General features: G+C 41.5%; 1 protein-coding gene across 1 annotated transcript in view; it reads left to right on the top strand.

The window, feature by feature from the left end:
* The first annotated feature begins 4,449 nt into the window (after window positions 1-4,449).
* Window positions 4,450-17,092, top strand: part of COPS3 (COP9 signalosome subunit 3) — a 65,287-nt gene continuing 52,644 nt past the window's right edge. Inside the window, exons 1-2 of the mRNA XM_030212982.1 lie at window positions 4,450-4,651; window positions 14,716-14,845. Of these exons, the coding sequence (XP_030068842.1) occupies window positions 4,597-4,651; window positions 14,716-14,845 (185 nt within the window). The 5' untranslated portion in view covers window positions 4,450-4,596. The remainder of the gene's footprint in view (window positions 4,652-14,715; window positions 14,846-17,092) is intronic.

Raw genomic sequence — 17,092 nt, forward strand, 5'->3', positions numbered from 1 at the left:
TTTTTACTACTAATACTACTACTAATCATTTAGCAGAACTTAATATGTTTTGGGTTTTTTTCCTTTTTAATTCATCCCTCTCCAAACCATTATTATACATTCTTTCTTTTTCACAACACTTCACCCAACTTACACCCTCTTCCATTCCCTACCTCTACCACTTTCCTCCCTTATCCTTTCTTATATATTATATTCAAATGTTTTATCCATTTTGTGCTATCTTGTAAATTTGTTTTTTTGTAAGCCGCATTGAGCCTGCTACAGGTGGGAGAGCACGGGTTATAAATGTTACAATACAATATGCAGGTACTTTCTCTGTCCCTAGGGGGCTCACAGTCTGTTTTTGTACCTGGGGCAATGGAGGGTTAAGTGGGAATTGAACCCAGGCCACCAGGATGAAGGTCCACTGCAGTAACCATTAGGCTGTTCCTCCACTCCAGGAATATGTGCAGGCAGTGGTGTAGCCACAGGTGGGCCTGGGTGGGCAGGCCACTTAGGGCTCAGGCCCACCTAACAGTAGCACACGTTTAGCAGTAGCTGGTGGGGATCCCAAACTCTGCCAGCTGAAGACTTCCTCCTGATGGCAGTGAATACGTTACTGTCCATGATACCAGCAGCTGAGCAATGCTCAGTTTTCAGCACGTGCCTGCTGCAGACTGCCAAAGTGGAAAGAAGCGTTTTTCTGCCAGCTGAGATTTATGTATTTATTTTGTTGCATTTGTATCCCACGTTTTCCCACCTCTTTGCAGGCTCAATGTGGCTTACAATACATCATGAGTAACAGAAATACATGAAAAAGTATACATTTACTGATAACTGAAGGATTTGGGGTAGTGTGATAATGATAAAACATGATAGTGTTTCAACAAACAAACATATCAAGAAGTATCTAAGAAATATATAAGAATTGGATAAGAAAGTATACATTTAGTTGTAGTTACAGGATCTTGGGTATCATGATAGTGAAAAACATGGTGGTGTTTTGGCAATTTGATATAGTAGAGGCAGTTTGGGATGTGTGTATAGGAGTTTATATTTGTTGATCATTGTTGTATGCCTTGTTAAAGAGATCATTTTCTGGTTGGGGGGGGAGGGGGAGAGAACACTTGGTGCCCACCTTGCCTAGGCCCACCCAAAATCTATTGTCTGGCTATGCCCCTGCTTGCAGGATACTCCCCATTGATGAGGTCGACATTTTGGGGGGATAAGTTTTGTCTTTGTTTTTCTTTTGTGACCTCTCTCTGTTTGCTTTCTTGTACTTTTGTTCTCAGCTTATAGGAACGGTTTTAAATTAAGGGCCCTGTTTACTAAGCCGCACTGTGGGTGAGTTAGCGTTTTTAGTGCGCAATAAAAATCAGTGTTACAAATTTATTGGAAACATCCGATACTGAACAAGCAACTGCGGCAACTTTGGTAGTCACAGTTGCCTTATGGCCAGACAAGCAACGGCTGTTCAAAATGGTTTTTTAGACATAAAGATAAATTGTTTCTGGGATTAAAAATATCATTATTTCCAGATGTGTCGAGAGAAACACACAAAAAAAATGCAAACAATTTCTATTATTGAAACCAGAATTATTGGGGCTAGGCGCTACATTTTATTTACGATTTCCTTGCAAGTGTATATTATGTTATAAGTCACATAAATATGTTTTTGCAGATCCATCACAATTGACAGCGTTTGTATCATCTAAAAGAAGTGAAGGAGCTATATAGAAATAACCTTGTTAAAGTCTCCTGGAAGCTATACTTACTTAAAGATTCTTTTTTTCTTTACGAAAATGAACTTTATTTATCTGACTACCTAGTTCCACTCCGTCAGCTCCATATTTTAACTATGTATTTCTCTTTTCCGGAATTGGTGATCACCATTACGGAACAATTTGTAAGCCACTTTGAGCCTGCAAATAGGTGGGAAAATGTGGGATACAAATGCTACAAATAAATAAATACATTTTGTAATCCTCGTTATGATGGATGTCTCTACTTAAAGTGGACTTGAGTGTTTAATTAGTGAAATTTATATTATTTTCCTTTGCTAATGTGATTATGACACTTTCTAATCAAGTAACATAGTAACATAATAGATGACGGCAGAAAAAGACCTGCACGGTCCATCCAGTCTGCCCAACAAGATAACTCATATGTGCTACTTTTTGTGTATACCATACTTTGATTTGTACCTGTGCTCTTCAGGGCACAGACCGTATAAGTCTGCCCAGCACTATCCCCGCCTCCCAACCACCAGCCCCGCCTCCCAACCGCTGGCTCTGGCACAGACCGTATAAGTCTGCCCAGCTCTATCCTCGCCTCCCAACCACCAGCCCTGCCTCCCAACCACCGGCTCTGGCACAGACCGTACAAGTCTGCCCAGCACTATCCCCGCCTCCCAACCAGCAGTCCCGCTTCCCACCACCGGCTCTGGCACAGACCGTATAAGTCGTCCCAGCACTATCCCCGCCTCCCAACCACCAGCCCTGACTAAGCTCCCGAGGATCCATATTAGAATAAATTGTTGCACCACACCATTTGTTTGCTGGACTTTCGTGCCACCCTTGCTGTTTTTGCTTCTGCTAATGTGTGCAAAGGCTAGTTCTTCTATTTTTTTAGACAGTTATTCAAACAATATCACACGGACACACCAGAACAGGCATCCATACGCGCACTGCAAAAGTAAACAACAACTTCTACAGAGTACATCCAAAACATAATTTTTATTTTCTCATTTCTATCTTCCAAAATTCTAGACAGCAGATGTACAGGTCAGCAGGACCCAAAGCAGTCCAAAACAAGTAAAGTCAGAAACAACACAGTTTACACCTAATTGTTCAACCACCCTTAGGGTTCGCCTTTGGGTTTAAAAAGCAAAACCACGTGCATGTAAGGACCTGATAAACGAATTAAAGCAAAGTTTAAAGCAAATGCCCTTAATATGTAATACTTGGTAGTAATAATGAAACAGTGATGGAATATTCACATAGCAAGCAGCCTGAGCCAACAGATTTATTTTCCACTGAATGTAATTTTGTATGAACTTGGCGGCTAATAGTGTTCTGAACTAGACAATGTTAACACATTTAGAATGACTCTGGACAGAACTTCTGCATAAAGGAAGCCCTTCCCTCATTATTCAATACCCCCCTATGAAATAGTAGTAATAAAAAAACAAACAAGTGCATTTTTTTTTTTATTTATTCATTTTTATTTATTATTTTCAAATAAACATTTACATAATATAAATGTGAGTAATTCAGGAAATTATATAAGAAAACATTCATCCTTTAAGCCAAGGAGAAAGAAATCATATTGTTACTTAGTCCACAATAATATGGTCAAGACACAAGGAATTATCACTTTATAATACAGAAAAGAAACTCTATGAGGGAAGAGACCGTTTCCAGCTAGCGGTTTCAGCTCCCTTCTGGGGCAACCAGGCCTCTTTCGCCTCCACTCTCTTTGGAAATTATAAACTGACGTAGTTTATCAGGTTCAAAAAAAACATAATATACAGCATTCAAGGAAATTAAACACCTACAGGCAAATTTCAACTTAAAAGTACCACCTAGGGAGAGAACTGGAGGCCTAAGACCTAGAAATTCTCTCCTCTTCCTCTGGGTGTTTTTACTCAAATCAGGAAAAATTTGTATTTTTGCTCCGAGAAACTGAGTCGAAATTTTTTTGGCAAGTGCATTTTTATAATATACCACTGCATTCCACAAAACAAAAGGAGCAAGTTCCAACATGCCATCTTTTTCTATGGATGTAGGCACAAGGTAAAAAAAATAGATGTTAAATGCTCAAAGGTTTCAACCTAATTAATGTTTAAAAAAATTGTACTCATAAATAGTAAGCCTTATTATTAAGCACCGATTCTCATAACACGATGACTGTTTTGATGGCCCTTTACTAGGTGAAAACATCTCTGCACTCATACAGGGAGTCTCCAAATGACACAATGATTTACAATTTAGACCTAACCGATGAAACCAATACTTCCTCTATGTACATCCGTATGCTGCACAAGTTTAAATCATTTTTTTTTATTAGTCAACAGAACTGACATTTCAAGCTAAACATTTCACCAGTCAACATACCACGTATGTACATAACATTATAACTTGAAGATCTTTTGTTTTTCAAACTTTTATACCCCAGCTCCCCATCCCCCGACTTGACCTTTTCCATCTTACTCTTTCTAGATGAGATGTTATAAAATATAAGTGAAATGAAATAAAAATGCTAAGTAACATAAAGAACGACGACGTGGATAGAGCAGCCCGTAGGTTGGCTTGCTTTGTTTTGGGTGAACGGCGATGACGGCTACGCGGAGGCGAGGGAAAGAGAGATTAAACCCAATCGGCTTCGGCGTCTGTGACGTCACGCCGGCTCCCCTTCTCAATCCACCCTCCTTGGTCGGGGCGCGCGAGGATTGCGTTCTCGCGAGGCCGTGCGTGGTGACGTCCGCAAGCGCGAGGGAAAGCCAGAGAGAAGTGGTTGCGGGTGCCGGAGCTTTCCCGCCCGGCTTCGCGGAGGAGCCGCTGCAGTCCTTGCGTCCGGCCTTCCCCAGCACTGAGCGACTGGCCCCGTTGGCCGAAGATGGCGTCCGCTCTGGAGCAGTTTGTCAACAGCGTCCGGCAACTGTCCTCTCAAGGTGAGCCACAAACCCGCTTCTCCGCCGAGCGGCCTCCTGAGACACTCATGCCCGTGGGCCCAGCTCCCGCCCCTAAACCTGGCCCGGGTCTGGCCGCTCAACGCGCTCTCTACGTTGGCTTGGTTTCGCCTACGAAGCGTTATCGTTTGCGCCTTTTTTTTTCACTGAGTGAGCTTTCGAGGCTCATTGACAGTTTATCGGGGAAGGAAAGGCGGGATTTCCGGTGCGTATGGTGCGACTATTGGCCGGCTGGTGGGGGCGCTCTTTGCTGATTGGTGGGCTTTGATGCCTGTCGACTTGGCCCTGGTGGCTGTTCCTGCTCGCTTGAGCTGCACATGCACATTAAAGCTTCAAAGCTCGTCATGAGCTCAGCCCGTGCAAGGTTTAAGACTGGATCCCTTTTAATCTTATGCATCTTCAGGTTTTTCCTGTTGTATGGCCATCTTAGCCTTTGTGTTTCTGCACATTTGAATATAGTGGTGCTGTTTTGGTACATAGTTTCGCAGTTAGTATTGAAAAGTGAGTTCAGCCTTAATTTTAGTCTTTATTAGGTTTGTCTGTGGGATATGTAAGTATGTGTGTGGGATATGCATAGAGGAATCCTGTGCAGAAGGAATGGATCCTCAGAAGCTTAGCTGAAATTGGGTGGCGGAGCAGTTGGGGGGAAGTTGGGAGGCGAGGATAGGGGAGGGCAGACTTATACGGTCTGTACCAGAGCCGGTGATGGGAGGCGGGAAATACTGCTGGGCAGACTTATACGGTCTGTGCCCTGAAAAGGACAGGTACAAATTCAAGGTAAGGTATACACATATGAGTTTGTCTTGGGCAGACAGGATGGACCATGCAGGTCTTTTTCTGCCATCATCTACTATGTTATATGTTTTTTAAGCTGAGGAAGGATTACTACAGAATGTAGTGTAATGGACCTCTCCGGTCACTGGCTGCCATGTCTCTTCGCCCCAATTCATTTTCATTTTTTAGACATTTTTTATTAAATTTTAATAACAGGGGTAGGAAATACAAATTACAAGAAATAATCAGGCAATCACACCAAAGAATATCAGAGGGCAGGTAACGGAGGGAGGTAGGAAGAGGGTAGGGGGGAAGCAATTTGTGAATGCATTCAAGTACTATGAAGAGCTCTTGTTTAAAGATAGGTTGTTAAAGGCAGCCACACTTTATCAACATATAGGGAATTTCGAACTTTGAAGGCTAAAGATAGCTCAAATTTGTGGATCTGTAAGACAGAATGCCACCAGAAGTGAGAATTAAGAAAGGAGTTATCCTTCCAATTTGTTTAAAACCATTTTTAAGCCTACAGCAATTAACGTATCATATAGTTTGGAGGAATATTTGTCTAGAGCAATGAAATGCGAACCAAATATGATCTTACTAACTGAAAGTGCTTCAGACAAATGTAAAATATCAGAACTCACACACCAAATATTGTTCCATATCAAATATCGCCCCAGTTCAAGTACAGTGGGCCACTGGTGGGATGAAGGAGACCATCATGCGATAGGGCTCTTAAGAGGAAATAGTATTTATTCAGATACTTCACACGGTTCATGTTTTGGCAAACCACCTGAGGGATATGCCAGTGTACAAAAAATGTATAAAAGACCTGTGGCTAAAACACCCATTGTTCACAGACTATTCAGAGGTCCCCTAAATTATAGGTTTATGTTGTTAGTTAACGTATCTCTTGTTTGTCCTGTTTCTGTCCTAATTAGATTGTAAGCTCTGTCGAGCAGGAACTGTCTCTTCATGTTCAAGTGTACAGTGCTGCGTACGTCTAGTAGCGCTTTAGAAATAAGTAGTAGTATGATTACATGTGTTACCATGGCACTTAAAAATGTAAGCATTATGCTGATAAAATACATACACCATTAAAACAATAGAATATAAAATGTGTTGCACCTTGATCAGCCTAGAGCCAGTTGTCCTAGGACATAATGGCTGGATTACTGTAATGCAGTCTGCAGTGGTTTGTTTACAAAGGGTCTGCACCAACTCCAATTGACTGAGAATGCTGCAGCAAGACTAGAAAGTTGTAAGTGATGTAACCACATAATACTGTTTTTGCAAAAACTTCACTGGCTATCAGTACAATACAGGGCTAAATTTAAAACTCTATATCTGATCTTCAAGGCCCTTAAGACCTATTTATTTGAGGGTTATGTCCACATTTGTACCATGTTCTTTGGTTCTGTAAATTCTTCCCTTAATGTTGAGATTTTCTCATGTGAATAGCTGTGAATCTAGTTTAGGAATAACAGTTGATATATAAGAATTAAATAGCCTATTCTATTCCGGCTTTAGAATCGGGTGTGCGGGCTTCTGACTTCTAGGGCGCTGCAGGCCAAGGACTACCTTCTAGTTTGGGCCCTGCGGTGGCCTCCCTGGAAGTGGTTCAGCGGGCTGGAGCACGAGAGATCTCTTCAGCGTGCATTGCTCTTGTGGTGGTCCCTGGTCTCTCTCTCTCTCCCCCCCCCAAAAGCGTCATGACCTGGAGCTGCGGTTGCCTCTCCAGGGGAAGTCACGGAGGGATCTTCAGTGGTGGCTCTGTGTGGATCACCTGCAGAGGGGTGTGAGTCTGGAACCGCCTCAATGGACCATGGTCATGACAGATGTGAGTCTCAGCAGCTGGAGGGCATATTGCTTGTCTCTGGTAGCGCAGGGATGCTGGACTCCCAAAGAGGCCACATGGCTGATCAACAGGCTGGAAACTTTTTTTTTTTTTTTTTAAGTTCAAATGTATTTATTAAGTTAAAAAAATATATACAAATAAACAAAAACACAGTCCTAACAACCAGGATGTCATAAAACGTTCTATACAATGGAATATCCTTAAATATAGAATGCCATTACAGACGGTTAAAGAAGAAAAAAACAGACAGGTTTGCTTATCAAGGAATTAATTCACAGTTGAAATTTGACAAAATTTGGCTACTTGTTCCCATGTTTTATGAAATACCGGTAAAGAATTGGTACGTTCAGCCAGTATTTTTTCATATTTAAAAGTCATACATACAGTAGCCCACCAAAAGCAAAAAGAAACCAGTTTATGATTTTTCCAATTTTTTATAATAGTAGAGATTGATACCGCTAATAGTGCATAAAATAATTTATAGTTACACTTAACTCCTGCTTGTTTCAACCCTGCAGAACGAAAAACTATAATATGGAATGAAAGAGGGAGATTCAAATGAAAGATAGTACAAATTCTGTCCCAAACTGATGACCAGAAATCCTGAAGATCTGGGCAAGAAAAACATATGCTCTAATGTACCTATATCTCCATTACAAGACCAGCACAAATTTGAAGATGTTGTTTAACTGGGGTCCATAATGCTTTATGTGAAAGTAAGAAAAGAGATTGCAATATAGGGGCAGAAGCAATAGGTTTCATAGATTTAATCCACAACCATTTCCATAACTTATCAGACATGGCCTGATTAGTGTCCCTTGTCCATATATCTTGAAGAGCCACAATTTTCGAGTGACTAGATGGTAGGAGTACAGAATAAAATTGAGGCTATTCCCTTTGTTTTAGTTATAGAGTCAAATATATGAAAAAATGCCAGGGTTTAATTGTGCATTATAATACTTCCTCAGCCATTTGGCAAGTGCAGACTTCAATTGTAAATACCTGAAATATTGAGTATATTAGACAGGTGAAATTTTTGCATTAGCTCTTTAAAAGAGATAATATTAGTTCCAGAACATAAATCAGTTATACAATATATTCCACAGGAAATCCACTCCTTCCATATAAAAGAAGAAGAACCAATTTTTATGTGAGCATGGCTCCAAAGTGATGCCACCTGAGAAGTAGAATCTAAAAAAAATGGGCCATGAGGTAACTACTACTACTACTTAGCATTTCTATAGCGCTGCCAGGGTTATGCAGCGCTGTACAAGTTTAAACATGGGGAAGGACAGTCCTATGGTGGAAGATGACAATAAAGGTAGAAAGTCTAATGAAAGAGGATGAGCCATCTTTTGTTCCAAAAGAAGCCATGCAGGAGCAGGCACACTAGAACAATTAAGCCATGCTACTACTCCTTTTAGTAAAAATGCCTGTTGATATAAAAAGAAGTCTGGCAATTTCAAACCTCCTAAATGGCGTGGCATATGTAATTTAGATATTGAAATTCTAGCAGGCTTATTTTTCCATAGAAAGGAAGAAAATAATATCTAAAACCTTAAAAAAGGACTTAGGAAATTAGAACGGAAGTATACTCATTATGTACAGAATACATGGAGCAATGACCATTTTTATAGTCTCAATTCTCCCCCACCAACTAAGATGCAAGGGAGACCATATAGTACAGGTGTCTCGAGTATTTTTCAAAAGTAAATCCATACTGATTTTGATTGTGTCTTCCCAAGAGACCCCCAAAAAGACTCCTAGATATTTAATTTGAGTTGGGCACCATCTTATAGGGAAGGCTATTATTTGTGATTTATTACAATGTATGTTCAAGGGCATTAATTCAGTTTTTGACCAATTAACTTTATATCCAGAAAGAGAACCAAAGTGTTCCAACAAATTGGATAGAAAAGGAAGAGATGTTTCTGGATTAAAGATATACAGCAGGATATCATCTGCATACGCAGAAAGTTTAATTGAAGTATTCCCAACAGGAACACCCTGGATTTCTGGCTGACTTTTAATAGCTATGAGAAGAGGTTCTAATGCCAGGAGGAGTGGAAGAGTGGCCTAGTGGTTAGGGTGGTGGACTTTGGTCCTGGGGAACTGAGTTTGATTCCCACTTCAGGCAGCTCCTTGTGACTCTGGGCAAGTCACTTAACCTTTCATTGCCCCATGTAAGCCGCATTGAGCCTGCCATGAGTGGAAAAGCGCGGGGTACAAATGTAACAAAAAAATAAAGGTGATAAGGGGCATCCTTGCCTAGTGCCCTCTATAGAGAGGAAACAAGTCTGAAAGTGAAGAATTTACCAAACGTTTAGCAGTTGGTGATGAATACAAGCAGGTACCATATCAATAAAATGGCTACCAAAGTTAAACCATTTCAAAACTTGGAATAAAAATGGAATTCAACATAATCAAACGCCTTTTCAGCGTCTAAAGAAATTACACAAGTTGGAATGTCAAGTTGTTTAGACAGGTGTAATATATGACTAAAAACTCTAGAACTGTCTGATCCATATCTATTAGGCACAAAACCATTTTGTTCAGGAGCAATTAAATGACCACTTACTGATGTTAACCTATTAGCCAATACTTTTGCAAATATTTTACAGATATAGCACGGTATTTACCGGCCAAAAGAGGATCCCTTCCTGGTTTTTCTAAGAGAATAATTACAGCTTCTGACACAGAGGGAGAACACTCTTTGTTGTTAATACAATGATTATATAAATGTAATAACCTAGGCATTAATATAGAAGTAATAATGATTTCTCACAAATAAACAATCTGCAACGAGTGTGTAGCTATAACAAAGAAACTATCAAACGCATCACTCAAATATAGTGTCACAGTGGGGATTCAGATCTGAAAGATAAAGTATATCCAAATTTGAAAAATAGCCTCAGTATAACAGGGAGCCTGACTAATATACAGTGGGGGAAATAAGTATTTGATCCCTTGCTGATTTTGTAAGTTTGCCCACTGACAAAGACATGAGCAGCCCATAATTGAAGGGTAGGTTATTGGTAACAGTGAGAGATAGCACATCACAAATTAAATCCGGAAAATCACATTGTGGAAAGTATATGAATTTATTTGCATTCTGCAGAGGGAAATAAGTATTTGATCCCCCACCAACCAGTAAGAGATCTGGCCCCTACAGACCAGGTAGATGCTCCAAATCAACTCGTTACCTGCATGACAGACAGCTGTCAGCAATGGTCACCTGTATGAAAGACACCTGTCCACAGACTCAGTGAATCAGTCAGACTCTAACCTCTACAAAATGGCCAAGAGCAAGGAGCTGTCTAAGGATGTCAGGGACAAGATCATACACCTGCACAAGGCTGGAATGGGCTACAAAACCATCAGTAAGACGCTGGGCGAGAAGGAGACAACTGTTGGTGCCATAGTAAGAAAATGGAAGAAGTACAAAATGACTGTCAATCGACAAAGATCTGGGGCTCCACGCAAAATCTCACCTCGTGGGGTATCCTTGATCATGAGGAAGGTTAGAAATCAGCCTACAACTACAAGGGGGGAACTTGTCAATGATCTCAAGGCAGCTGGGACCACTGTCACCACGAAAACCATTGGTAACACATTACGACATAACGGATTGCAATCCTGCAGTGCCCGCAAGGTCCCCCTGCTCCGGAAGGCACATGTGACGGCCCGTCTGAAGTTTGCCAGTGAACACCTGGATGATGCCGAGAGTGATTGGGAGAAGGTGCTGTGGTCAGATGAGACAAAAATTGAGCTCTTTGGCATGAACTCAACTCGCCGTGTTTGGAGGAAGAGAAATGCTGCCTATGACCCAAAGAACACCGTCCCCACTGTCAAGCATGGAGGCGGAAATGTTATGTTTTGGGGGTGTTTCTCTGCTAAGGGCACAGGACTACTTCACCGCATCAATGGGAGAATGGATGGGGCCATGTACCGTACAATTCTGAGTGACAACCTCCTTCCCTCCGCCAGGGCCTTAAAAATGGGTCGTGGCTGGGTCTTCCAGCACGACAATGACCCAAAACATACAGCCAAGGCAACAAAGGAGTGGCTCAGGAAGAAGCACATTAGGGTCATGGAGTGGCCTAGCCAGTCACCAGACCTTAATCCCATTGAAAACTTATGGAGGGAGCTGAAGCTGCGAGTTGCCAAGCAACAGCCCAGAACTCTTAATGATTTAGAGATGATCTGCAAAGAGGAGTGGACCAAAATTCCTCCTGACATGTGTGCAAACCTCATCATCAACTACAGAAGACGTCTGACCGCTGTGCTTGCCAACAAGGGTTTTGCCACCAAGTATTAGGTCTTGTTTGCCAGAGGGATCAAATACTTATTTCCCTCTGCAGAATGCAAATAAATTCATATACTTTCCACAATGTGATTTTCCGGATTTAATTTGTGATGTGCTATCTCTCACTGTTACCAATAACCTACCCTTCAATTATGGGCTGCTCATGTCTTTGTCAGTGGGCAAACTTACAAAATCAGCAAGGGATCAAATACTTATTTCCCCCACTGTAGAAGCAAATTCCTATATCTGTTCATCCATTGCTATTATGTCATTCATGATCTCTGTGTAACACCAATTGTTATCTCCTACTCTGGAATGGCGAACGCCATAACAGAGCATTGTAAGCCACATTGAGCCTGCAAATAGGTGGGGAAAGTGTGGGATACAAATGCAACAAATAAATAAATTACCAGGGGATTTTCTGAGTTTCAATGAAGAAATTGCTTTTTTGAGTTCCTGTATGGAGATATCAGCATCCAGATTGGAGAGAGATTGCGTATCAAGTTTTGGGCCTTGTAAAGAGTGTAAAAAAGAGCTCATTTGTTCAGAAGAGACTTTATGCTGAGAAGAATATATGTCCTTATAAAAATCCAAGAAATGGTTTAAAATGTCTTTTTGCTTACTCAATACAGTACGTTGCTGTTTACTAGCATGAATCATAGTTTTCTTCTTTGCTCCTTTCAGATAGTTGGCCAAGATTCTACCAATTCTATTCATTCCAGCAAAGTAAACAGCAGATTGAGCAGAGAGTTGAATGTCTGCCTTTAAGCTTAGTATTTTATTAAAGTTAATATGAGTTTCTGAAGTTTAATAAGATCCTCTGCCAGACCAGATAACATATACTGATGTTCAGACAAAGATATCACTTTTTCAAGTTGGAGTATCTCATTCTTAACGTTGCTTATGAATAAATGTGGAATGAGCAATAATGCCACCCCCCCCCCCCGCATATATGCCTTATATAAGTCCCATATTGTTAAGGGAGAAGCATCTGTGGTGGTATTCAATTCAAAGAACGTTGCCGTATGATCTGTGATTTTCTGAGAAAGGCTTATTCCTGTAATAGAGAGGAATTAAAGCGCCACATTGTGGATTTCACAGAATTAATATTCAGAGAACACGTAAATACAGCATGATCAGAAATATGTATTGGTTCAATAGATGAGGTAGACAAAGTGTCAGTAAGTGATTTAGAGAGAAACCAATAGTCCAACCTTGAGTAAGATTTATGAGGATTGGAGAACTACTACTACTACTACTGTTTAGCATTTCTATAGCGCTACAAGGCGTACGCAGCGCTGCACAAACATAGAAGAAAGTCCCTGCTCAAAGAGCTTACAATCTAATAGACAAAAAATAAAGTAATCAAATCAATTAATGTGTACAGGAAGGAGGAGAGGAGGGTAGGTGGAGGCGAGTGGTTACGAGTCAAAAGCAATGTTAAAGAGGTGGGCTTAAAGTCTAGATTTAAAGGTGGCCAAGGATGGGGCGGGGCTCAGGAAGTTTATTCCAGGCGTAGGGTGCAGCGAGACAGAAGGCGCGAAGTCTGAAGTTGGCAGTAGTGGAGAAGGGAACAGATAAGAAGGATTTATCCATGGAGCGGAGTGCACGGGAAGGGGTGTAGGGAAAGACGAGTGCGGAGAGATACTGGGGAGCAGCAGAGTGAGTACATTTATAGGTTAGTAGAAGTTTGAACAGGATGCGAAAATGGATAGGGAGCCAGTGAAGCGACTTGAGGAGAGGGGTAGTATGAGTAAAGCGACCCTGGCGGAAGACGAGATGGGCAGCAGAGTTTTGAACCGACTGGAGAGGGGAGAGGTGACTAAGTGGGAGGCCAGCAAGAAGCAGATTGCAGTAGTCTAAACGAGAGGGGCGGATTTTACGGATGTTGTAAAGAAAGAAACGACAGGTCTTGGCGATCTGCTGGATTTGAGCAGAGAAGGATAGAGAAGAGTCCAAGATGACCTTATAGCGTTCCTGGGAGGTAGGTCCACGAGGTTTAGCATGTAGATTGGCGCGTCTGCGTGAATGATTTTGTGTACAGTCGTGCAGTTCTTGAACGCAATGCGTTCCTTGAGTGGGAACCAGTGAAGTTTCTCTCTTAGGGGTTTTGCACTTTCATATTTAGTTTTTCCAAATATGAGTCTGGCGGCGGTATTCTGGGCTGTCTGTAGTTTCCTGATAGTTTGTTCCTTGCGGAAGCCCTTACTTTGGGAGCGCAGCAGGATGTGCCTTTAACATTTCACCATCGATTTCTTCAAGACAGATTTATGCAGCACTTGCTATTCGCTGGACTAGAGATCTACAATACAATGTTCAGTGACCTCTCAAATATTATAAGATTGTATCAAGCATTTGCACAATCAAGTGGTTAATATGCAACACAAGGAAGCGATCTCTATACAAATGTCTGTTGAGATGATATATTTCCGCATCCAGAACTTGTCAAGTGGGATTGCATTCTGAAGGAACCTGTCCAAAATGTGCTTTGGGGAATGCAGGTTTGGGGCACATGTTTTGGCATTGTCAGCTAGTGTAAGCTCTTTGCATTAGATTGTAAGCTCTTTGAGCAGGGACTGTCTTTCTTCTATGTTTGTGCAGCGCTGCGTACGCCTTGTAGCGCTATAGAAATGCTAAATAGTAGTAGTAGTACTGCTTAGAACACTCCAACAACGGTGGTCATGCGAGGTTGCCTTTTAGCCACTCACTTTTTGGACATTGTTGGGCGACCCAATTCCTCAGGGTGGGAGGAGAGGGACCTGGGATCACCACATATACCTCCCTAAAGCTAGCACCAGTCAGCCTCAGCATCCTCAAGCTCTACTGAACTGGGAACTCCAAACAGGGTAATTTAGTAATACTTTAAACTTTTGACTGAATGTGAGAATCTGTAATATTTTTGATGTTTTAATAATTGTCTACATCGTAGCTTGATGCTATTGATACTGCAGTTTTAATGCTGACTTGTATTTAGATTTGGCTCTTCAGTCATTTGGGTCTATGTTGTCATTTACACCAATACCAAGATTACTATAGTGCATGTTTTGGGAAAATATATTAAAAAATGTAAGCACGTGTTGATCTTTTTTTTGTAATAATGCTTTCCAGGTCAGATGACACAATTATGTGAATTAATCAACAAGAGTGGCGAGCTTCTAGCAAAAAATATCTCTCACCTGGACACAGTACTAGGGGCGTTAGATGTACAAGAACACTCCTTGGGGGTACTTGCTGTTTTGTAAGTGGCTTATTTTTTGTTGAAACTTGAACAGCATTGTGCTTATGTACAATTCCATTGTATGTGCATCACGTTGGTGCTTAATCTTTTTCTGTATTACCCCATAACATTTGCTTTATAAAGACAAAGCTTTAATCTAAACCAAAACGTTGGAATTACGGGACTAGCAGGCTCATTTTCAAAGCACTTAGCCTCCCAAAGTTCCATAGAAACCTATGGAACTTAGCCTCCCAAAGTGCTTTGAAAATATGCCTCTAGGTATACTAAATGTTGTACTAAATTTTATTTGCTTGCTAAAAACGAACCACTTACATTAAGAAATGGCTGACAAAAAGTAGCTAGATTCCACGCTGCTTAGTGATAAGCAATGGCTTTCCCTAAGTCTACCCAAGACTTTTCTTTCAGGAACTTGTCCAAGCCAGTTTTTAACCCCAGCTACAGTGATTCAACCCCCCCCCCCCTTCCTGATTTCACCTTTTATCGTATATGTCGCACAGAATGGTTTCTGATCTTAAAATGTGATATTAGACGAAAGGAATCTGAGCGAACACACACGTTTTGAAATTACTTCATTTATTTAAGGAATGAAGTTATCTGACACACTTTTCACATGGGTGATATGAAAATGCCTCCTAAACTTAATAGCTAGCTGTACTTGTACCACCTTTAGCATCAATAATTGCAACCCGCCTGTCTTGCAAATGTATAGGGCCTTCATTTTGCACAAGATAGTCCTCTTTTAGCCCCTCTGGCACAGGGCTTGGAAAGGCAGGCACTGCCTGCAAAGCGTCCCAGGGAATCTTGGATCTGGAAGAGGATCTGCTAGCTGATCCAGATCAGGAAATGCCCTCTTTGGAGAAGGGATGCTCTCTGAAGACTCCGGTCTGCTGGAACCAGGTGATGAGTCCTTTCTTCAGGAGAGGACCCCAGGAAGATGTGCAAGAGCTTATTTCTTTGGTGACTACTACCTTACATTTTGAGGAGGAGCAGTGCACGGCCGTGGAGAGCCATAAGGTGGATCTTCTGGTGAAAGGTATTAGAAGACCAGTAAGACCTTTCCTATGCACCAGGATATTAGGGATATTATTCAAGCTCGGTGGGATTTGCCAAACTCCCCCTTTAGGCTCACTATGTCAATGGTTTGTCTGTATCTGTTTCTGGATACTGACGACCCTTCTTAGGCCCCCTGGGGTTGATATGGTTGTCTTGGCGGTTACTAAGAGAAATACGGCCCTCCTGGATGGGGGCTTGGTTCTCAAGGATATTCAAGATAGGCGTATGGAAGCTCTCTTAAAAGAGCAGTTTTAATGTCTCCACCTTGGCGGTTCCTTAGTAGCTAGGGCATGTTTCCGCTGGTCTGAGTGAGTTGTGGACAGAGCTTCAGATGATTTTGGCCTTAATAGAAGCTGAAGGAGTGAAGATTGAGATGGCGTCTGCCAAGGCGGAGCTCTTGTACAATTTTCTAAGAGCCTCGTCTAAGTCCATGACCTTTAGCTGCTAGATGCTCACTGTGGCTGCAGGGTTGGCCTGTGGATGCAGCATCTAAGTCGAAGTTGATTAATTTCCTGTTTCGTGGATCTTTTCTTTTTGGGGACGAGTTGGACAAGTTGGTCCGCAGTCTGGGAGATACTAAAGTGCCTTGGCTCCCTGAAGATAGGCCCTGGTTGTCGGGTCATACCCAGATGACTGACAGAGGGTGCGGTTGAGATTTTCAGCGGTATAAGCCAGGGACAATAGCTCCGGCTCAGCAGTCCCGTTTTTTTCAGAGAGGTCAGTCCTTTCCACAAACAGGGAATCCATGAAGATATTTTTTTTTTTAAATTTCAGATTTGATATACTGCCTTATATAATGAACGGGTCAAGATGTTTAAAAAAATATTGTTAAAATATCTATTAATACATGGAAGGAACGCCATTGTTAAAAGAACAGAGACCAATCACACACATGAGGTAGTAGCAGAACACTCCTGTCATGTGGCACCAGGCAAATGGTCAGACCTTAGGCTCTCCAGTTGGGTTACCAAAAGCGTCACAGAAAAAAATGTGTCTTAAGTGCTGATTTTTAAATTTCTGGAAACGTTCTGAACGAATATGACAAGGAAGATCATCCCATAACTTATGGGCTAGCAAGTAAAAAGCTGAATGTCTAGTAGATTCATGATGAGCCTCCTCAGGATTTGAGAGGACTAGGCAGTGTGAATCTAAAGATCTTAAAATATTGGATGATGTATAAGGTAACATCAAGGA

The sequence above is a fragment of the Microcaecilia unicolor genome, chromosome 8 (genome assembly GCF_901765095.1).
Source record: "Microcaecilia unicolor chromosome 8, aMicUni1.1, whole genome shotgun sequence".
NCBI lineage: Eukaryota > Metazoa > Chordata > Amphibia > Gymnophiona > Siphonopidae > Microcaecilia > Microcaecilia unicolor.